The sequence below is a fragment of the Anabas testudineus genome, chromosome 18 (genome assembly GCF_900324465.2).
Source record: "Anabas testudineus chromosome 18, fAnaTes1.2, whole genome shotgun sequence".
NCBI classification, from domain to species: domain Eukaryota; kingdom Metazoa; phylum Chordata; class Actinopteri; order Anabantiformes; family Anabantidae; genus Anabas; species Anabas testudineus.
The window spans coordinates 9,967,088-9,990,650 of NC_046627.1; the positions used below are offsets into that span (position 1 = coordinate 9,967,088).

Below are 23,563 nucleotides of genomic sequence, written 5' to 3' on the forward strand. Positions count from 1 at the left end.
CCAACCTTAGATCAAATACATCATTTCTATATTTAACCTCAGCATATGCATAAAAAAAGGATTACACTCTTGCACTCAAGTGCTTTATACACATATATGAGGTCAGACTCAATTCAAAATCCTTTTCTCCAAGTTTTCGCCCTGCCCACTGTTCTACTCACCGCATTACAGCTTCAGTGGTAAATCATGAAGCTAAAAATATGTGGAGCATTGTACTGTACATTAGGACATCAACATGATTATTTTAGTCGTTTTTATATTTAGTAGAAGCCATATCACTGTCAGCAGTTCCAACAAGAACAGCAGCTGCAGAGAAATTACAACACGGGCTGTAACTCCAGTATGATTGTTATAGCATTTTATTTTAGCCACATACCAAAATTACTACTGCAAACACTTCTTAATGCTAGAACATCAGCGGAGGATAATTAAAACAAGAGAAAAAATACATCATGTAAACAGGTTGAACAAACATTTTTCTGACAACAGAGCATTTGAGACATGACTTGTGGAGATCTGTGGCTTGAGGGTTAACGTTGCCAACAGTTCAACATTTTCTTAAACTGTTATTTGTCATTTGTGAAACAGGTGGAAATAAATCCCAGGTGAGATGTAATAACTCACTTTGGCCTCAAGCGTGCAGCACTTCACTGTGATCTAAAGAAGAAGAGGGGTCTGCCTACACAGTCAGCTGAATATTATAAGCCTTCATGTTTTCTTACAGGTGAATTGTAATTTATCTGCATGTAAAGACAATGCATGTGATATTGACACTCAAAATTGTCGTGGATAGCTGAAAGACACTACTTATTATATGCAGATAGGAGGAACTGGGACCATTTCTTCTGGCTTGTTACAGTAAATCTAAGGACAGTCCTATTAAAAACACCATTTACACGTAATTTGTACATATTTGTACAAAAATGCAACTGAAATATTCTGTTCATGTAGTATATAGAACATAACTGTTTTACTTCCTCATTTTCAGTTATATCATGAAGTTACAACAGGACTTTAGAAGCACTAAGGTCAACTGCCTCATAAAGCTCCTCCTTCAGCTATTTCTCAGAAACCTGTAAGACACACAAATTTAAAATTATACAAATTATGATTAGCACGGTTTTATCATGATCACATTTCACATTGCAGTACATGTACATATCAAATATTTACTTGACAATTGTTACATTTGTGGAAACAAACATTTTTTAGAAATTATTTTTGCATCTTGGAGGAATTATGTACACTTTGCCAAAAGTATTCGCTCACCTGCCCGGACTTGTATATGAACTTAAGTGACCTCCCACACCTAATCCATAGGGTTCAATATGAAGTTGATCGACCCTTTGCAGCTATGACAGCTTCAACCCTTCTGGGAGGGCTGTCCTCAAGGTTTAGTTTCTAGTACAGAATGTGTTTATGGGAGCTTCTGACCATTCTTGCAGAAGCGCATCTGTGAGGTCACACAATGATGTTGGTAAAGAAGGCCTGGATCTCAGTCTCCCCTCCAATTCATCATCGAGTGGAGGTCAGGACTATCGGCAGGTAAATTAAATTAATCCACACCAGACTGTCTGGTGTGGATTAACTTGTCATGTTGGAAGACGAAGTGGGCAGCTTCACACTGTTCCCTCAAAGTTTGAAGCATGGAATAGTCCAAAATGTGTTGGTATGCCGAGTTCCTTTCAGTGGAATTAAGAGGCCAAGCCCAGCTCCTGAAAAACAACCCCACACTATAATCCCACCTCCAGCAAACTTTACACTTTGCACAATGCAGTCAGACAACTACCGTTCTGGAAACCCAGACTCGTCCATCAGATTGCCAGATGGAGAAGCACAATTTGTCTCTCCAAAGAATGCGTCTCCACTGCTCTAGAGTCCAGTGGCAGCGTGCTTTACACCACTGCATCCGACGTTTTGCATTGCACTTGGTGATGTATGTCTTGGATACAGCTGCTTGGCCATGGAAACCCATTCCACAAAGCTCTCTGCGCACTGTTCTCGAGACAATATGAAGGCAAAGTGAAGTTTGGAGTTCAGTAGCAATCGACCCCGCAGAAAGCTGGCGACCTCTTCGCACCACGCATCTCAGGATCCGCTGCCCCTGCTCCGTCAATTGACGTGGCCAACGACTTTGTGGCTGATCATACAGTTGACTGGAATGTTTAGGAGCTGGACTGGATTGTTGCACAGGTGGCATCCTATCACAGTTTCACTGAGCTCCTGAGACCGACCCATTCTTCCACAAATGTTTGTAAAAACAGTCTGCATGCTTTGGTGCTTCATTTTACACACCTGTGGCCATGGAAGTGATTGGAACACTTGATTCTGATTATTAGGATTGGTGAGCGAATACTTTTGGTAATACTTTTTAGTGTATGTTGTATGTCAGATTGAGTCTTTTTCAATGTCACTCTCTGATATTTAAATCTGAGTTGTAATTTTATTGTAAACTGTAAAGGCCACAACATATCACACTTGCTGCTTTTAACAAGGAAGTCTCAGATAAGGAATTATGGATTCTCATTATCAGCTAAGTTGTGTGGTATTTAATCCAGGAAATCCTCTTTGCATTGTACATATCTGAGTTGGCAATAAAATCAAAGTTTTCAGACTCTACCATTCATCCACGTGGCATAAATTTGTATGGTCTTGTTCTTACCTCCTGGATTGTGGAATAGAAGGGGTCCTCAGTTAAAAGTGGGCTGGGAGAAATTGAGGAAGCTGACATGACTGGTTCTACGGTTTCTAAAAAAAAAAAGACTCATGTCAGTGCGTTTTCAAATTATCTACTTACTAAAATACTTTCGCCTGCTTTAACCAAACACTGGGCCTCTAATATTGTTATAAATAAATACATTTTAATTCATGAATTCAGCAAGCTGTGGGTGTCATCCAGACCCAACACTTAGGAAAAGCGTCATGATGACCCCTCAGACAACTAGCTTATTTATCAATCGATAAAGAGAGGGGGGAAATGGTCTGCACTTCAATAGCACTTTTCTAACTTACAAGTAATCAAAGCCCTTATACACTCATTCATCTATTCGTACACACACAGAAACCAAATCACCAGTCACACAATTGGTTTATGACCTACTGGTTCACTGCCGCCCGATAAGATAAGTTTAGACATTTCAAACTTGATGTTAATTTTCTACTTTATGAATAGCACTTTATGACCTACGTTTTAGTACTTCTAATCAAATAAGGTAGGATAAATATATCATTTTACATTTTATTATAGTACAGTAAGGCTGTATTTTCCAACCAATGTGCTGTCCTGCCCCGTTTCATTCCAACTGAGCATGATCCATGTGTCAATGTGAAAAGGTGAAACCCTAATGCATTAAATCACAGTGAAATAAGCAAAATATATTTAATGAACCTTTGTGCCAGCAACCTCTGACAAGGTGAAGTAGTCCCACCACCACCAGCAGAACTGCCAATAAAATCGTAACAATGATCCATGGGGTGTCATTCGCAGGAGGAGTCACCGTCTGCTCTGGAGGGAAAATAGAAAGTTGTTGTACCTTAAAATGTGCGGGAACTGACAATGTTTTGACAATGAACAAATACAAAGTGTGGCTGGATGTCTATGGTAGAAAAAGCAGAAATACTGTCGTTATCCATGTCACATTTACGGTATAAATTCTATTTTAAATTGCTGCTGTGTCTTACTTTGGACAGTCAGCCATTTATTTGGCGATTCTTTACTTCTCACAGTCAACCTGCTCTCTGCTGATTCTCCAGCTCCAGAGATGCTGCACTTGTAGAGTCCTTCATCAGACTTAGAAACACTGTGGATGATCATGTTTCCTGTTGAGCTGCTAATGATGAAGACTCCATCTTTATAGAAACCAGCTGAGGTCTGTGAGGAAGTCGTCTTGTTTCTACATCTCAGAGTTACATCTTCTCCCTCCATCACAGGAAGAGCAGAAATTTCCAGGATCACTGGACCATCTGAACAACAAGGATGTAAAAGCTGATTTAATGATACACTCATGTTGAGTTTACAACAGAGTGTTATCTTATAAACTTACCAGTGACAGTGATGTTAACACTGTCATTTCTCGTCTCTCCTCCAGCATCACACCAGTATTTTCCACTGTCTTCTTTATAAACATTTGTGATGGTGTAGGTCCCTGGTGGTGTTCTCTTGTAGGTGTTGTTACATGAGGATATTTTTCCTGTAGACTCATGCACAACTTCACAATGCAAGGCCCCCTCACAATTTAAAGTCAGTGGTTCATATTCAAAGAACTGTGCTCTGTTTGGATCTATGCGAAGAGAAACTGCAACAGAGACAAAGAGATTCACAACTAGTGGAAAACATTTTCAAAATAAAAATAAAATCAGTTTCCAATGTTTGTACCAAATGTTGGTGGAGATTGTGTCCACTAAGAGTAGTCAGGGTTTGTAAAATCTCATGTCATACCAGTATTTAATCTCAAAAATTAGATTTAGGAGCAAGTTAACTTGTTTGACATTCCTTAGAGATGTTTTAAGGATAACCAAGACCCAGATGACAGAGAATCACAGATTTAATCTAAACTTTGTTTCTGAACAACTTTCTCAAAGCAAACTGAGTAAACATCTTATTTTTCTAAGTGACTGAATGCATCTAATGCTTTTATCAAGATGTTGATGATATTTCTTGTCTAGATCCAATTTTTGAGTAATTGAAAGTACAACTAGCAGGCATTAAAATTATATTTACATGAGCCCAGTCACCACACTGATGTCATGTTTAGTAAAATCCAGAAATAAAGTTTTTATTTCTAAATATAAAGAAATTACCAGTGTTATAATAATTCACATCTAACATGATTAATGTAGTATGCTTTTTGTTGGTTCTGAACCGTTTTTTTAAGATGATAAAGTTAAGTTAAAGGACATTTCAAACAGTGAGACCATGTGGATTGGGTAGCAGTGTAAGGTAAAAAGAAAGTAAAAGGATTGCTGTAGTTGTTACTGTGTATGCATCTGTGGTCACTGTTACTGTAATGTGGTAATGGGTGCTGTGAATCTGATTTAGATTAAAAACAAAAAGACTGTGAAACCTATAACAGTGCAGAACAACTCCAGTTACGGTTACATTTTGATTGTTGGTTTACTGCAATTGCAAACTACAGTTACTTACCAACTTTCTGTTCATGTTCACACAGCAGCATCATAACAATCACTAAAGAGAGAAAAAACAAAAGCAAGCAATGTTAGTAGGAGCTCATAAAGGTCAGTTCATGATATATACAAAACTCAGGCTGGATTTTTATTGCATGAAGCAAATTCATTACTCACATGGTTTGATGCAGAGAGATGGGACCTCCATGTTGTCTTGCTGCTGACTGAATGTCGGTTAAGTGTAATGTGTTTAAAGCGGTCTCTTCCCCTTTCCCCCCCCTCATTTCTGCTTTTGACGTGAAGCAATTTCTATAGATCCCATAAAGAAGACTTCTCCTGCAGAAAAGGTTTCATTTTAGCCCAACGAGCTGGTTTTGCACAGATTGTCAGAGTTGTTGCTAATGTAGAAAGTGGAAGTTGGACTATTTTTGAAATTCTATGAATGACTTTAATTTCCTTTTAAGGCTTTCACTTCTTAAAACAATCATGTGAAACATGCCTGTAGAAGCTTAAACAAAAACTAATTACACAATTAATCTCTGTGAAAGAGAAAACGGCGATAATACAACTGCAAAGCATTAACATTTAAACCAGTGCTATAACAGCAGTCTCTATATGTCAGTAGGGATCATTAGTTATGACTTACTTTAAAAGCAGAATCGCCACCACTGTACTGAACAGTCCTCAGGAAGAGACTGTAAAAAAAATTAAAAATTTCAAATTTTATTATTTTGACAAAATAATATAGGGTTTTCTCAGCTCCTGGTTTTAAGCATTTGGACGAATAATTGTTACACCACAAAGTTCTGGTCGTGTGATCACAAATAAGGACATCCCATCCATCAATGGAGAAATAGAAGAACATAGAAAAACATCTTGCAGACTCGTAATCTTTTCATTGCATATCTTAATTTGTTCTGGTTGCGATGACTTCAATGGATCCATAGAAAGAGAGGAAATAAGTCCTATGTCACCCTCTGCAGTTATGATGAAATAATGTAAAACCATGAAAATGTCATTGCTGTGAGCTTGACATGACTCACCACAGAGTCTGCTCACACAGGTGTAAAGGCATTGTGGTTGTTAGGAAGAGGCTTTGTCAAAGCTCTTGTCAAAGTGAAAAGTTGTAGACTGTGGTTCAACACTTACATGACTGTCTGAGAGATGTCTTCTCTGTAGATGCACAACATTTATTAAAACAGGCATTGAAGACAAAATGGATGAGATGCAATAAAGGGAACTACTAGAACACAGTGCATTAGCAACTAACTCATTTGTAGTTTACTCCCCAATGTGCCTTACTGTCTCAACAACTTTCTTTATTATTGCATTTAAATAAATATGTTTTTGCAACCACAAGAAGCAAAGCCACCATCACCACAGTGAACCCAGTCCTCAGATTGAGTTTGATGCTCAGTGGTGGCTTAAAGGTGTTGTACTCAGAGCCGTGCATTTTTGGTTTCGCTCTTAAATACTTCTAATAGTACTATGTGATCGAACACCTGGTACTTACCAACTTTGTGAACCTGGACACCACAGGATAATTACTAGAAAGACAAAAAGAACAAGTGGTGAAACACAATCCAATCTAACAATACAGGTTTTTGCTGTGTCAACAGAATATAGAGACAGACTTAAGTACTTACGCTGTCCAGTACAGAGAGCTGCGACCTCCGTGTTGTCTTGTTGCTGACTAAACATCAGATTGTGTAATGTTGGTGAGAAATGGTCTCTTCCTCTGTGAATATTTGCCGATGATATATTTTATATCTCTGTCTTTAAAAAAAAAGTGTGTTTTCAAAACACATTTCCTTGGTCTAAACTTTTTTAGTCTCAATGGTTAATTTATCTCAAATGTCAGATATTGGTCTAATATTAAACTATATTGTCAATGTTAATGTTAAACTTGACTTTGTTCATAAAATACTTAAAATGCAGTATCAAGGGTTTGGCCAGGAGATGTCACCATTACTGTTCCAAACACTTCTTAACCTATAGATACTCCCAAGCTATTCACCCTAATAGACAGCCAGACTGTTTAAGTCCGACTTCCTTTCTCAGTATGCCATTGTGGACTGTGTACTAATTGTTAAGCATTTTAGTTTTTATTGTACAGTGAATGTTCATTTGTTTGGTTCTGTCCCCTTTGGTCTATGCTCTGTGGTCAGTGTCCTCATTCTGTGGTACACTCAATGTGGACCAATATTTAACCCAAATGTCTTCAGTGGACAGCAAAAACAAGTCAATAAGCCTTGCTGTTCCAACACTTTTGGGAGGTAATGAAAAGGAGGCATCTGATCCTCTGTAATCACCACAACCAGGGATTAACTGAAGAATAAGGCAGCTCTCTACAAGCATTGTGTGTTCTGCACACAGATAAACCGCCCACCACCCCCACCTTGGGATTAAAAAGTCTGAAAGCACAGCCTTTTAAAATAAGAAGCAGAAACGTATTACTTTATTACACAATGTTAAGTACAATAGATTTAGATGTATCCCCCTGCTTCTTGCAAACAATCATTGACGTCATGGAGATTGTTCATATCTAACCGAGATCATTCTACTATAGATCAAAATAACATTACATTTATCACAGTGAGGAAACAGAAACCACAATAGGCATTGAGCTACAGTTGATGTGAATATGTGGTTTATGAGTATATGTGGTTTTAAGTGTGAACAGGCAGAGCAGCTTGAACATGTGGCTTAACTGTTTCTCTAACCGTATCAAAAAGCCTACCTCTTAAAATAAACATACTCATGTCAGTGAGATAGCTGATGTCTGGTTGCAAGTTATACATATTGTAATGTACATGCTCAACGTCTTATGAAAAAAAAAAAACACAAGCAAACCAAGCCAAGAAAAAAACAAAAAAAACAAATCAGGCCAAAGGTAAGGGTAACTTCCAGCTTCTGATTGACTTAATAAACCTAATAGACGCAGAAGCATAAAACATCGATGCCTGAAAAATTGAGTCACAGCAATTGAACTGAATTGAGATTAGATTAGTTCTTAGTTAGATTAAAAGGTTGCACAACTCATTCAGGTCACTAAATCAGTCTGAGGATAGTTTGTTAGCGAGCACACATTTGTCCTCCAGGTTGGCTTAATTTGACACCTGGCCTGAATGGACTCGTTAGGTAAATTTAACAGAAGGGGAGGATGTGAAAAGATGCAAGAGTAACATCTCTGACGACCCCTCCAACACCCTGGTGAATGTGTGGGGGATGGGGATAGATGAAGAGGCCACATAATAAACAGGAGACAGGTTGTGTCTAAGTCCTCCACCTATGTTGGCTGAATTGATTTGCACGTGCAAAAAACCACTTGTCCTCTTTGTCCAATATCACTACTATCACTTTGTCAACATCACTATCCTCAAATGAGTGTCCTCCGTCCTTCAGACGATGAAGCTAATACACAGCAAATTCAGGTCCTGAGGTGTTACTCCTCCTGTGCTGCGCCATCCTGCCATATAGCGCTCTTTTGGTTTCTCCACAGCTATGAACGGTCTTCACTGCACTGGACCACATGTGCTATATTGCTCATCTTGTGTTTTGGAGTTCGGTCTTTAGGGTGAATCAGTCTCTGAAGTTCACAGGTATGCTGTGGTTTCCAAAAAATCCTTCTAAGCTTTTCAAAATCCCCGGCAGTGTAAGAAAGGAACTGGTTTTTGTGTTGGATCTAGGACTGTTTGTTGTTCATTTTCTTGAATGGGATGCTGCCTGGTTGAAGGCCCACCTGGGGTGTCCAAACGGCTTAATCCATCTTCATGGATGTGAGTGATCTGAAGGACTGTACCTCCTGGATTTGATCCTCACCTAGGGGTCATCCACATATCTGAAATAGTGGGTTGGTTTTGTCCTGGGAAGGTGTGGAGTGCTTCAATATTATCTTCTTCCATAAATAATTCGGTTACCATGGCAGAGCCATGTTTCTGTGGGTTAAAGTTGCATCTGTGAGGGAAGTAGGTGGTGTTCAGGTAGAGGTCCAGGAGCAAAAACCAATCTGGTCTGAGTTGAGCTTGCTTCTGTTGCTAAGAAAGCTATCTTCTTCCAGTCCTCTCCTCAGACGTTAAGGCATTAAGTGGTGGGGATGCTGGTTTCATCAGTATGCAGTTTCTGATCTAGTGGTGCCAAGTATTAGGTAACGTTGTGGGTCACAGAGTCGATGCTACTGAATAGGCACATTAAGTAAACTATGGAAGGCCTTTATGGACTTCCATAGTTTACTTAATGTGCCTATTCAGGCCAGGTTTGAAATGAATCCAACATGGATGATAATTGTGTAGTCTCTAACCAACTTTCTTAAAACTGAAGAAACTACTTGGGTTTAAATGTTGACCCCTGACTGGGTCAGTAGGGTTGACATTAGACTCCCTGTTACCTTTCCCTCTACACTGGACTATTTGAATTTCCTTTTCACTTAAATTATTTTTCAAATAATGCTGTTAAGTACATAGAATTAGCCAAGATTCACAGGAAATTGATGAACTTCAACTTTGAAAAAAATTAAAAACTATATTGATTTTATCAGGGCCACTAGGGCTCCCAAATTGTTTTATCTCGCCTGCTTTGTCTGAGTGGATCTTAAACTTGATTATTGTATTTAAATAAGTAAACATCTACTAGGTTGCATGAAACCCCCTCAGAAACGTTAGGGATTATCCGCTTTTCATTATTTAGCTTTTTAAGAAGGCAAAGAAGCCGTTAGAAATGACACTGGGACACCAGTATTACCCTCAGCCCTGCCTATTGAATTGTAGAGTAGAAAATATCCTCTTCTGTTAAATGCGGTCGGACAGTTGCAGAATGAGTTGAGGTTGCTCGGCGTGGATCTATTTGGAGAAAAGATCAATTTTAAAATTCTGAATTTTGACCTTTAATCATGAATCACAGTTTCAACAATTTTGAACACCAGAACACAATAATGAATTTATTTACAACTGTATTGAGTTTTAACAACTTGCACCTTATTTTTAACTTATTATTTGAGCTAACCCTTATAAAAAACTAGTACCTGTCCATTCTTTCATTGTCACATTGACATGGGGGACAATTTTATTTGTTCTTTAGTTGTTGAAAACAAACAAACAAAAACTTAATTAATTTAATTTCAAGTCACTTTAGTAAAAAATCAGTGCGAAAACAAAAGTTCAAATTCACTAGTCTGGGCCCTTTATTTAAAAAAACACCATACAGCCGCACCTACTCACCTTCCCCACAACTATTGAGGCCAATGGACACTTTGAACACTTGGTGTCCTGATAAAAATAAATCTAATAAGTGTGAACACTGTTATGTAGTATTTTCATGGTGGTTGCTCGACTCCAGCTTACCGCTATTATAGAGGTCATGATATAAGATCAGATGACGCAAGAATTGTTTCACACTTAACTAAGGGGCTCATCTACATCTTCAGGTTTTCTCACGTGTTTTTTTGTCTGGGATGCTAAAAAAAGACACTGACGTTTTCACCAGTGCCTGTTACTGTTACTAAAAAAGACATCTCATCAACAATTGAAATGCTGTACGAAGGTCATAGTAAACCACCGTTTGATAGTTCCAATAACCAAAGCAATGCCTGTTCACAGATACTGTGTATGCTATGAGCTTTAGCCTAAAAGAAAAAGCATGTACTAACTCTTTTTGTTTTATAGAACCCAAGCATGCAAAACATACTGTAACAGTGAGTAAAACTGCCTTCAACAGAAAAGAACTCCAATAGAAGAAGCATCAGGCTGAGCTGCCATCTCCCCTGAATGTGTTGAATTGGGACATTACAGGACTTTAAGAACTTTAATATACAATGATGATGATGTCTGGTCATTGAGAGTTTTGAAGAGAGGGGTTTTATATTATATTCTGGATTTGAAGGAGTGCCAGTGGCGTTAATTAAGTTGACATTTCATTTTTGGTTGGACATCACAAATACCCCCTCCTGTTTTTGTTCCACCTCATCAACCAATTCAGGACATGTGTAAATAAATCCAACGCTGACTGAGAATCCTTACCGACAGGTGTTACACCTTAAATTTCTTTGTCAAAGTGAATTAAATTACCTTGCTCCTTTCTGAATTTTGTGATGAGAGCATATGTTGTCTCTTGTCTACATAGTGGAGTTGCACTGGTCTCCCCAAACACTGAAACACAAGAAAAATACAACACCTAACATGAAACAATGCATGGGCTGCATTACCAACAATTACCAACAAGAGCAACTTAAGGTTTGTTATACAGTTAAATGCTTGTTTAACTGCAGTGTGAGCTAAGGCTTAGATTAGGCTAGCTAAGACTTACTTATATTAGCAGATGGGATCATATTTTCTACTGAGTTCAGTGGCCATACATGATAATGCCTTTTGCACAGGTCAAAATCGGTAAATGGAAACCTTTAACCTTTAATCGGAAATGGTTTAATATATTATCACACTTGTTATTGAGTTGCTAGGCAAAGGCTAAGGCTATATGTATACTATATATATGTATATGGATTCCAAGTGCTACTAGTTTCAACCATTGTGACCACAGCGCAGCCATTTTAATTTTTGTTTGTCAAAATAATTTCCTCCCTCAGCCACTTACTTATCTGTTGGTTACAAACAAGCCAATAGTAGAAGTTCTTGAAACACTTATGTTTCAAAAACCTTATGTCAGTATGAGATAAGGTTCTTTGACAAGCTAGTTTGACATGAGTTTCATAATCATTATTCATACACATTCACTGTTCATGTACTGTTCTTTGGTTGTGTAAAGCTGTTTTGTGACAATGTCAATTGTAAAAAGCGCTCTACAAATAAAATTGAATTGAGTTGAATTGAATATGGCACTGGCTTGAAAATGGCCCTTGAATTACTTTGGTGGAAAATAAGTTTCCACACAACTCTGGATGCAGAAGAAACACAGGGCTTCAAATAACTGAAACTTGGCTGTCTGGCCACAATGTTAAGGCCAGACAACTTGACTGTAGTATGTCCATATCAGCAAGGATTCTGGTGCACTCCCTATAAAAGGTAATATAAATCAACAAAAGGTGGTATGAGGAGCATTACAATGTTTGAGAAATTAGATGTTCAAATTTTTGCTGTGGATTTCTTGGTGTATATCTCATAGTACAAAGTCTGCCAAGATGTTTTGGCTTATCGGTGTACATTTTTCATTTACTTGTTTTTTGTCATACCAGTTCAAGTTAATATACATCGCATTGTGTGTTTCCCAGTGTCAAGGAAATTACCTTCCTCCTTCCTGGTATGTGGGACACCAGTATATGTTGCCACTTGTAGTCCAGCTGAGCTAGTCTGCCCAAATCCTGAAATATCATAAATCCAAAGCGACTTAGAAGTCAGGAACAAGGCAAGCAAACAAAATCAAAGTCAAGGAGAAAAACATTAAGACAAAGTGCTATCAAAGAAGTGTTTCTGTTTCATGAGATGCAAGTACGAGAGAGCAGAAAAGTTTTTTTTTTTTTAAGTGCAAGAAGGTTGAAAGATGAGGAAGAGTTCTGTTTTCAGCAGTTTTTTAAATGTTGATAGAGAGGTCGCAGAGCGTGCAGAGTTTGGCAGCTCATTCCACCATCGTGGGACCAGTGAGTTTTAACGTATGTGTAGACAGAAGGTAAATACTATGTGTTGCTAAACAATATTAGCTATAGTTAATTTGCTTTCAAGCGGTCACTTTGTTTTTGTAAATTCTATGGGTTTATGTCACTGTGATTACGTCACTAACACTATGTGTTAGCTGGAGGCAAAACAGAGTAAAACTGGAGGCAATATAATGAAAATACTGCTTGCCGTGTGGCAGAAACATAGCTTGTTTCTGTCACTACACGGAGTCTGTTTTGTTCTCTAATCATTTAACCACAGCTGTCTTTGTGTTCATATTGGCAGTGGCAGGTGGTATGTGATGAAAACATCAAATTACAACCATTACTCCTTTAATTCTGGCACCTAACACAACAAATATGACAATTTCATCAGACATCTTCATGCCTGTAACTACATCACTTGATGTACTTGAAGGCATCTAATATCTGCCCACACTAGTTCATCACTATTCAGTGTTGGTTAATGTTGGCTTTTCCAATTAATATTCTCTGTCGCAGAGAGCGAGTGAATTTAATCAAATTCAAAATAACTAGTATTTTATTCAAACATTGTTAAAATACAAGTCAACAACCCTTGGTTGCCAATTTGCGATGACATTTTCTTGAAAATAATTTGCCTCTAAATAGATCCCTCTCTCGAACAATGTCTTAATATTTAGTAACTGTAAAAAGGTCTATCTATAATTTAGTATTGTCTTACAGTGAAGGTTAATGTGCCTCACCTGTTTCTGAAGGAGGGGAGGACTGGGGGATGGATGGAGAGTTGGTAGTATCTGTTGAAGACACACAAACCATATCATAATTGATGAATATTTTTGTCACATTCTTAACTGAAAAGCTCATTTTGAGTAAAGTAATGTAAGTTGTCTGTACCTCTAGTGGTGGTTTTGTGTCTTGTACATAGAATTAGGCCCATAATCAGCAGCAGAGAGAACAGTAACGCAATGACACATATGCAGAGCAGCAGATAATAGAAATAAGTAGGGGGAATTGCATGGTGTTCTAGAAAGAAAATTATATGCAGTATGTATCAGTGACAATATTGAAATGCTTTAAATTATATTTGTTTACTAAATCTGTCTAATCTTTTATCTAAAATAAAAGGCAAAATAGCTCTGTTTGGTTCTTCAATGAAATTATATACAGCATTTCTCCAATAAAGTAAAAACTGGAAGATCTTCAGAGATCAGTCGAAACCATAATGTGAAGATTTTAAGACTATATGGATTCAGGGCACAGTCGTTCTTCATTACTACTCAGCGCTGAGCAGGTAAAATTTTGCAATACCTTAATCTGAAACTTCACAAAAACAAAAAAAAAATCATATAAATGGCCATATTTGACTTACTTTATAAACAATGCTATGTCTTACCTGTGACAGTCAACCAGCTCTCTGCTGATTCTCCAGCTCCAGAGATGCTGCACTTGTAGAGTCCTTCATTTGATGTAGAAACACCATGGATGATCATCTCTCCTGTAGAGCTGCTCCCCATGAAGAAACCGTCTTTATAGAATTCAGCAGTGAAGTTTGAAGGAGTCTGTTTCTTTCTACAGCGCAGAGTCATATTATCCCCCTCCATCACAGGGAGAACAGGACTCTCCAGGATCACAGAGGCAGCTGAATAACACATTTTTGGGGAATTTACAGTCTTGCTAAATTGTAAAAAAAAAAAACCTGAGCATTTACATGTAATATACTCATAAATTACATCTACAGATCTCGAAACCGAACTCTCTATATAATACAAATATGTCAAAACATTGTTTGAATAAATAAACTTTTACTAAACGTAATAAACATTTTTCTATTTACATACCAGTGACAGTGATGTTAACAGTCTTACTTCTCTTCAATCCTCCCATTTCACACCAGTACTCTCCACTGTCAATCTCTGGATATGCAGTTTTAATCTCACAAGGTCCTGTTGATGTTTCCCAGGTTGAAGCACATGGTATAATAACTCCCTTGATCTTCCTCATCACTCTCCATCCAGTCAGTCCATTCAGTCCTTCACAGGTGACAGTGAAGGTCTCATATCCAAAGTGTTGCTGTCTGTTTGGATCAACCTGAGGAAAAACTGCATCTGAGACACAAAGTATGAGATGTATTAAACTGAACATCACAAAAACAAACAAATATCAAATAAATCTGATCAAAACATTTTGTTCTGCAAAATAATACAAGGTAACAGCAACAACAGTATACTTATACTAGACACATAGCCTATGGTTTGTTGTCACTGAGAGTTAAAATATACATCAGCAGTCAATATTAAACATTATGGCTAAAATGAAGAGTGGATGTATATATATAAATGAAGCAGGTTTACTTGAAAATCTGCAGAATAATGAAAAATTCTACTCACCATCTTCCTGTGAGAGACTAAATTGAATCTCGTCTGTCACCAGCAAAGTCACAATAGTCACTGGAGAAACAGCAGAAGAGAACTGGTGGTTGATAAATGTGAATAATACGTAGCTTATTCTGAATTAATCAGTGAGCAGGTTGTGACTGACTGTGTTTTACAATCAATCAATCAGCAAACGCTCTCAGACAGAACTAAAACTTTACAGGAAGTACAGCAGTGCTGTTTCAATAGTAATATCAGGTAACACTTGAGAAAATAAAAGCATTTAGTGCATGTTGTTTTACAATAATAGACTTGATTTGTAGAATTTCACACCCAGACTCAGTACTCACACAGAGTTGTGATCTTCATGTTGTCCTCCCACTTACTGAGAAAGAGGCATATAGCTACGACTATATTTATATAGTCGAGAACTTCCTCTTCCTCTGTAGCTGATGAATAAAATAAATGCAAAGAGCCTGCAAGTTGCGTGAAGTAGATGGGACCTGTTTTAAAATATGTTCTGAAATGTGTGATATTTGGGTCACAGGCCTGTACTCATGCCTTTTTCTCAGGATTAAAATTATAATTCAGAACTTCCTTTTACTGTTTCTCAATTGGTGACAGAGGCAACATCAGGTTTGAGATTTCTGAACTGATTTTAAGAAAAATGAAAAGTTGGCACATTCTCACATAGTGGCCATTACTTTTACAGCATAGTGTAGGAAAACAGGATTTCAAAAAAGATGTAACTCTGGTGAGAAACACCTAAAACTACTATTAGAATATGTTATAGGACAACAGGAAACCTTTATGCCTTTAGGGAAAATAACAAATAATTACGTATACACATTCTAAGTCATAATAGTTTCAATCAAAAGCATCATAATTAGACATCCCCCTTATAATTTGGTGAAACTTTTACAGTCCCACTCTGCCCTCTGCTGTAAATCAGCCTCATACCACAGTCAATACACATTTATTTTCATCCCTGAAAAATACCTGTTGCCACTGTTTGCATTGTTCACACAAACATAATTAATACGACAAAACTGGTGAAATTCTGAGATTCATGTCTTCTGTGAAAAGCTCTGATTTGCTTAAAAAGTGAGACTGAACTAGGGTTCCGCCAGGCCTTGCCGGATTTGGTAGACCCCAGCTTCTACTGATCTTGTGCTAAGTGCTTTTCCCAATGCTGCTGAATGACTTTTTGATCCAGCTCTTCAGGGTCTAATAGAATATCCAACCTGGTCAGAAGTCATCATTCAACCCCCAACAGTTTGCATACAGTTATAACAGATCGACAAGGGATGGTATAGATAACACCCTCCATACAAACCTGGCACCTCTGGAACAGGCCACAATCCACAACCTCCCTGTCTCTGACTTCAGGAGGAACAATCTGACCCTCAGCATAGATCAACTGGGACACTGTGGAGAGGGACTCTGGCTTTAACTTTTGGTCAACCTAACCTGCTAAATCTTCACCATTACACTGATCTTGAAGGCGCATCAACAGCTCAACTTCTGGAGGGTCTTAAAAAGCAGTGCCCCAGCCAAAGGATTGCAAGTGTCCTCCCATAGATGTTCAATTGAATGCATAATTTCTGCGATATTTCATCCCAGTGTCATTTTCCAGCTGCACTGCAAAGGAAAAGACAAGGGTTCGAAAGGTTATATGTCATGGAGAACTCCAAAGAATAGCAAAGGACTCATCCAATCCAGCACATTGTCTGTTGCAACCTTTACCCTCACGGAGGCAATAAAAGCCAAAACAAACTAACTAACTAAAAGCAGCAGATATCCCAACCCCTCCCATTGTGGGCAGTTCCATGTCCCAAAACCATGGCCTCACTGGCCAATGCACTGTAGCCTAGCTGTTTCTAGGAAGCCTCACTTGATTAACTTAACTTGGTCATTCTCAACCACCTTTGGAGTTGTATGTTCCTGTACACTATGCTACTTGGTTATTGTGTTTCATGTGTACTGACTGACTGAGCTTCCATTTTGTGCAGATGCAGGTTATTGGGCAATAGTTTAATAGGAATGGTCAAAAATGTAAATAAAAGTATGAAACATCAAGAGGGTGAATACTTTTTATAGGCACTGTATGTCACGTCTGTTTCTTCCAGATGCTCTTCCAGCAATGCTTAGTCTGTTCTTGTGCTGTTACCCTCCCACTAAGAGAACACTTTGGGTGGCTCAGTGGGGAAAACCTGGTTTATTCTCCTGGCTTTGATGTCTTTAATGTCCTCAAGTGGTTAGTCAAGGCTGTTTCTTGTCAGTTTCTAAGGTCTTAGGTATACACATAGTGTTTTACTTCTTGTGGATCTGGTTTTCCTCCATGCTGCCTTGATCTTGGTGGAGAATAATGCTACGACACTCCCACTTGCTGTAGCATTTGTGCTATTCAGTCTCTGGTTGCAGAACAAGAAAAAACATTACAGAATGCTATGTTTTTATATACGTAGTGGCACAAAGTAACTGTTACCAGACAACTTTGAAGGAAAATGTAAAAATTCTGCCTCGAAACACTATTATTGTAAACAATAGCTGGTGGCTTGTGTGTCACTCACTCACTAGATGTCTCACTGACTAACTTTATTAGGAACAACACCACGCATCCAATGCAACAGTTCTGTCAGGAATTCTTTTATTATTTACATAATTGTAATGTTTTTAAATTACTTTGGCCCTTCTCTTATGTAAAAAAGTATAATATTAGAATCACTGTTTAATGCAATGCACTCTGAGACACTGCCAACCACCATCCAGCAAATTGATACAGACACAATAAACATAAAGTTGTAGCTGGGAGGTTACTTAAAAATAACTCAAGCAGAAGGTTGTATTTGACTTGATTTTACTAGAAAGTCTTATTTTTATCAGTAAATATACTCATGTAATAATATGAACATATTATAATATATGATAATGATGCATCGAAAGTACTTCATCAATGTGATAAGTTCTCAATTATTCATCATTTATTGGTAAAACAAGACTCAAATGACATAAAAAGGAGAAGACAAGAAACAAGCTCAAAGGGTAGACACACCAGGTGTGTCATTGAGCAAGACACTCCATGCTAGCTCTCCGAGTGCTATATGTGGCTGCCCACTGCTCCCCCCAGGGGGATGGGTTAAATGCAGAGGATGCATTTCATTGTAACATGTAAATGTGACATATGACAAATAAAGGCTTTCTTCTTCTTCTTCCAAAAGAATTTCCCTCTGTGTTGCTTTGTCAGCTGTAGAATAGAATGGTTCATCTGGTTGAGGGAGTATTTGGAGATCAGGTGTCTGAACACCAATATATTTCTGAATCAATGCAGAAAAAGAAAAACATCTTAAAATATTGGATTTTTCTATTATTTCATGCATTGACATTCATACAATATTAAAGGAATGAAACTGGGAAATTAATTACTGAACACATTGATTTAAAACTGATCACTTTGTGTGGTGCACGGGCTTATTGTTTGCTAAGACTCAGCTAGGCTTAAAGTGTGGTAACCAGGTTTAATTAAGTATAAAGTGACAGAGAGATGGTTTCGAACAGCTTGAGACCTAAATACATGAATGTCTTGCTGCTCACATGCTGTATATCACTAGGCCCCAATATTGAGAACACTTTTTTTAGTCTCATCTATCCCTAAATTCACTGGAAACTATGAAATTCTTCAGCTTTTCAGAGCAAATTAATTGTACCCTTTATGATTATTCTTTTTCTTTGTATTGCAAGTACTCTAGCACATACTGTATTAGTGAGAACAGATGTCCAAATTTGTCTCTGAGCTCTCTAACTACTGCATTGACAAAGTGAATTTAAACACTTGGTGCTCTGATAAAAATCTGATAAGTGGTTGCCACTGTGGTGTAGTATTCTCATTGTAGCTACTCAGAAACAGCCTCGCTCTATTATGTGACTGAGTGAGTGGCTGCACACTGAGATGTGGAAGTCGTCTACTATCTTTTGTCCGAGATGCTAAAAGAAAAAAAAGAAATTTTCACTAGTGCCTGTAGCTTCTAAAACAAACACAGTCTCGTTGCTATTTATTTAAAAAAAAAAACAACTGAGATAAGTAGCTATAACCAGCAGTGGGGAGCTTTAATACTGAGAATTACTGTCTGTTTTACATGTACTAGCTCTTTTCAACAAAAGCAATTTGTACTTTACAAATTAATAAGTTAGTCCAAATCTACAAGATAATAGAGAAGAACCAAAGTGCGCACAAGGTAACAGTATAACGTAAAAACTACCTTATTTTAGTTTAGTTCAGTTTCAGTTTTCTGTTTGATTACGAAGTCTTCAGTATATGATGGAGCTTAACAATCGCATGTAAGGAGAAGGATTTTAAACTATATCATGGGTTTTATGGTGAGCCAGTGGAGCTAAGCTAATCAAGAAGAAATGTGATCTTTCCTGCTAACGTACCTCATTTAACCAATGAAGGTCAGCTGTTACACCTTACATTTGTTTATTGGTGTGAATTTACTTACCTTCCTCCATTTTGTGTTTTGTGACGCAAGAATATGTTGGCTCTTGCCACTTAAATACGCCGATCTCGCCAAACACTAAAACATACAATAGAAAAATAAAAATAAACATGTGGAAACATGGAAAAAGGTAAATGTTGTTTCTAACCGAAGTTTCAGACTAATTCTGGAGTCTAGTCTAGAACCAAGAACTCCTCATGTCAGGGCCTGGGGGCTGGAATTTCTTGGCCAAGACTAATTAAAGGTTTGTAGTGCAGGAAAAATTGGGATAACTGCAGTGGGATAAATATCTTTATGGTTGTTGATGAGTTGCTAAGTAGCTGGCCAAAAGCTAATGCTTTCTGTCTAGGCTCACTTACCCGGCTACACTGGCGCTAACCACAGTGACTATAGTAGATATGTATTCAGAGTCTCAAGTTAATTACCTTGCTCCTCTGTGGGACTTAGGATTTCGTCATATGTTGCCATTTGTTCTTCAGCTACGGTAGTCTGCCTAGACTCTGAAACTTCATAAATGTTCAATATTTAAGTACAAACAGACATTATGTACACACTGTACATTGGATCCCAACTAAACACACACAATGCAAAGGTTAACATAGTTTTTTCAGTGTTTCTTTCAGTAATGTAATAAAGGTTCTCATTACCTCGGATGGTTCTTTGATATTTCTTACATCGAAGTAGCCCCATAAACAACAGCAGAGATACCAGTAACACAATGACAAATATACAGATCAGCAGATATTGTTGGAGCTCACGGGAAGAATGAGGCGTTTCATTAAATTCTGGGAAAAAAAAAAAAAATGTGTGTGACTTTTGTCAGAGACATTATCTTAATTTTTAACATTTCTATGATCGACAATAACTGCTGTGTTTGTGGCCTAGTGGAAATGTTATGTATTTCTAAAAATGTAAACATTCAAACATCTTCTGAACGCAGGCATTGCAGACAACAATTCTAGCTAGAAAGCTAAGCCGTTTTCAATTTTGAATACCATTATTACATCTTTAATTATGGAACTTTATGGAATCTGACTATAAAGCATCGTATACAGAAGCCATTTTCAAATTAATTAAATATAACACAGTATGTCTCACCTGTGACAGTCAACCAGCTCTCAGCTGATTCTCCAGCTCCAGAGATGCTGCACTTATAGAGTCCGTCATTAGACTTGGAAACATTGGGGATGGTCATCTCTGCTGTAGAGCTACTCCCCATGAAGAAACCATCTTTATAAAATTCAGCAGTGAGGGTGGAGGGAGTCTGTTTGTTTCTACAGCTCAGAGTCACATCATCACCCTCCATCACAGGCAGAACAGGACTCTCCAGAATCACAGAAGCAGCTGAACAACACATTGTTGGAAAAATAACATTCTTGTTAACAAAGCTGAGCAATAATATTCAAACTACACGAATAAACTAATCTCCAAACTGAGTTACAATATGGCAACCAGATAAACTATTATTATTAATATTATTATTATTACATACCACTGACAGTGATGTTAACAGTCTTACTTCTATTCACTCCTTTCATTTCACACCAGTACTCTCCACTTTCACTTTCTTCATATGCATTTTTAATTTCACAAGGTCCTGTTGATGTTTCCCAGGTAGAAGCACATATTGTATCAACTCCCTTGATCTTCCTCATCACTCTCCATCCAGTCAGTCCATTCAGTCCTTCACAGCTGACAGTGAAGGTCTCATATTCAAAGTGCTGCTGTCTGTTTGGAACAACCTGAGGAAAACCTACGTACACAAAGACACAAAATATGAGATGAAATAAATTCAACATAGAATCAAGATAAAAATTGGCCTGTTTTTGTTCCACCAAATGAAACAGATTTGGTTTGTTTTTCTTCATCATATCAAAGTAGTGATACAAATATATTAGACACATAGACTTTGTGCAGTATGAATAGTTTAAATACGCAGCTCGGCTCATAAATTATAGTACAAACGTGCTCAGTATGTTTCAACTAACAATCCATGTGCAACATACACTGGTAGAAGTGTCATCATTAGGGAAACAGATGTAATAAACATATTTTATTTTATTTGAAGCCTATTTGTGTTAAAATAATAATAAAGACATATTGATATAAAAAATATACAGGCTGATTTCACTAACATGGAGTTGCTGGAATCGAGAGGAGACACTCATTCATAATTGAGGGGATCATATGAAAATATCCAGAATTACTACTTACCATATTCTAGAGAGTGGCTGAAGTGAAGCTGGACAACCAGCAGCAAGGATGAAATTATAGCTGGAGAAGCAGTGGAAGAGAGCCGTGTATCAGTTGTTCTAAATAATTCAGTCAGCACAAAACAAAACTATGTTTTACAAACCAGTTTTACAATTACAGACTTGACCTAGACTCAGTACTCACACAGTCTGATGCAGAGTGCTGTGACCTTCATGCTGTCGTCCGGCTGACTGAGCAACACACAAACAGCAGGTTTTAATTATAGTCGAGAACCTCCTCTTTGTCTGTGGCTGATGAAGTTGAGACTTGTTTCAGTCTTAATTTCCTACTTCTACAGTGTAACTTGGTGACAGTATCATGATTTGACTCTGTTTGCTGTCACCAGTTTCACAAGGTTTAGTTGAATTATTTTGATGATGAGGTCTTGTCATCATTGTTGCAAATATAAACTAGAAGAAACTTAGTTGGCTAAGTAATTTCTATAAAATGATAAAAACAGATTGAATGTAATGAAAGATTGTGGCGCTCCATGAGACACCTGTTTTATAATTACTGGTTTAAAAACTGAGCAATTAGGGTTGAACTCATTAGGAATAAGGTGGGACGCTTAGAAAAGGAATTATTAACACAGATATCTCGTCTATGTCAACTCAACTACTTATTAATACAACAACACTCCGAAGACCATCTCCAATGAATGTCATGACATCACAGCTGGATCATAGGTGCTGCTAGTTTTGAATATGGGACATTCTTTAGTTATGGTGATTAGATTTCATACACTTTACTGAAATAGCTAATAGTTGCATCAAGAACCCTTATAGTAACAGTTGTGTTGTCAGATTTATTTCATTTCTTTAAATGCAATACCAATGGCTTGGCCAGCAGATGGTGCCATTTATTTACTGTGTCAAATGCTTCAACAGAGAGAAGCATTTTCAACTTAATGACTTTGATGATCAGCGTAATGCAATGTCAGGTGTTTGTGGCTAGAATCTGGTTGTGCCCGGATTAGTGGAGGACATTCAGGTGATAGAACTGGAGTGACTGACCAGAATAAAGAGGAAAGATAGGTAAGTTGATAGGTGAATTTATGAACAAGGCAAAGAAAAGGAGAATGAGGACACCTGGTGGTAGAGGGTGAGAACTGGCAGAGAACAGACAAAGTAAAAAAAAAAAATAAATAAATAAATGAAGCTGGAAGACCATGGCAGAAACCTGACAAACACCTTCTATCTATTGTTACGTACAGATATTTAGGCAGTGTGTTCATCAAACAGAGAACCCGTGTATACTTTTTTTTTCTGTGTGATTATGTCATGATCAGTACAAATGATGAATTTACAGCTTTATGAATATGCAACCAAACTTATAGTGCAGGCACTAGTCGTATGCCACCCCGACTGCTGCAATGTCTTACTGATGGGGTATCAAACTTCTTCTGATGATCCAAAATGCAGCCGCACATCTAATTTTTAATCAGCCAAATATAAGCTCCTCTGTCAGTTTGTATTAGGGGCTGTCCAATCCCGGTCTTGGAGGGCCACTGTCCTGCTCGTTTTGCAACCAGACCTGCACTTCCAGCCTCAGATTGGCTGAATACACCTGATCCAGGTAATCAGAAGTAGGTAGGGCAGAGATAGTAGAAAAATTAGCAGTATACTGGCCCCCGAAGACTGGGATTGGACACCCCTTGTCTGTAGAGTGTGTTGTAGTGAGGGATTGTCCAGGATTGAGAAGAGTTTGGACACCATCCTCCTCTCATGACATGAAAT

The 23,563-nt window shown here is 37.8% G+C and overlaps 2 protein-coding genes and 1 long non-coding RNA gene across 3 annotated transcripts; all 3 read right to left on the reverse strand.

Moving 5' to 3' along the window:
• Nucleotides 1-351: 351 nt before the first annotated feature.
• Nucleotides 352-6,823, reverse strand: LOC113168616 (high affinity immunoglobulin gamma Fc receptor I-like). Its single transcript, XM_026369663.1, has 10 exons — nt 6,771-6,823; nt 6,638-6,671; nt 5,771-5,819; nt 5,302-5,460; nt 5,144-5,185; nt 4,044-4,295; nt 3,682-3,963; nt 3,389-3,505; nt 2,663-2,748; nt 352-1,073 (listed from the first exon to the last, which is right to left on the reverse strand). Exons 4-10 carry the CDS (start codon nt 5,330-5,332, stop codon nt 1,059-1,061), a joined length of 825 nt encoding a protein of 274 aa, XP_026225448.1. The 5' UTR covers nt 5,333-5,460; nt 5,771-5,819; nt 6,638-6,671; nt 6,771-6,823; the 3' UTR covers nt 352-1,058.
• Nucleotides 6,824-7,622: 799 nt separating this feature from the next.
• On the reverse strand, nt 7,623-22,002 carry LOC113168294 (low affinity immunoglobulin gamma Fc region receptor III-like). Its single transcript, XM_033326587.1, has 9 exons — nt 21,972-22,002; nt 21,789-21,848; nt 21,067-21,327; nt 20,673-20,918; nt 13,601-13,729; nt 13,450-13,500; nt 12,359-12,433; nt 11,187-11,267; nt 7,623-9,962 (listed from the first exon to the last, which is right to left on the reverse strand). Exons 1-9 carry the CDS (start codon nt 22,000-22,002, stop codon nt 9,877-9,879), a joined length of 1,020 nt encoding a protein of 339 aa, XP_033182478.1. The 3' UTR covers nt 7,623-9,876.
• On the reverse strand, nt 14,720-15,452 carry LOC117153039. The gene is made up of 3 exons (XR_004463446.1): nt 15,429-15,452; nt 15,094-15,153; nt 14,720-14,805 (listed from the first exon to the last, which is right to left on the reverse strand). It is a non-coding gene; the product is annotated as an uncharacterized LOC117153039 (long non-coding RNA).
• Nucleotides 22,003-23,563: the final 1,561 nt, after the last annotated feature.

Coding starts and splice junctions, on each gene's coding strand:
- LOC113168294 (XM_033326587.1), bottom strand. CDS start 22,002: ATGAAGGTCACAGCACTCTGCATCAGACTGT. Junction 13,730..20,672: donor GAGCTGGTTGACTGTCACAG/GTGAGACATACT, acceptor TTTTCTTTCTAG/AACACCATGCAATTCCCCCT. Junction 11,268..12,358: donor ACATACCAGGAAGGAGGAAG/GTAATTTCCTTG, acceptor CTTGTGTTTCAG/TGTTTGGGGAGACCAGTGCA.
- LOC113168616 (XM_026369663.1), bottom strand. CDS start 5,332: ATGGAGGTCCCATCTCTCTGCATCAAACCAT. Junction 3,506..3,681: donor TAAATGGCTGACTGTCCAAA/GTAAGACACAGC, acceptor TTTTCCCTCCAG/AGCAGACGGTGACTCCTCCT. Junction 2,749..3,388: donor CAGAGGTTGCTGGCACAAAG/GTTCATTAAATA, acceptor TTTTTTTTTTAG/AAACCGTAGAACCAGTCATG.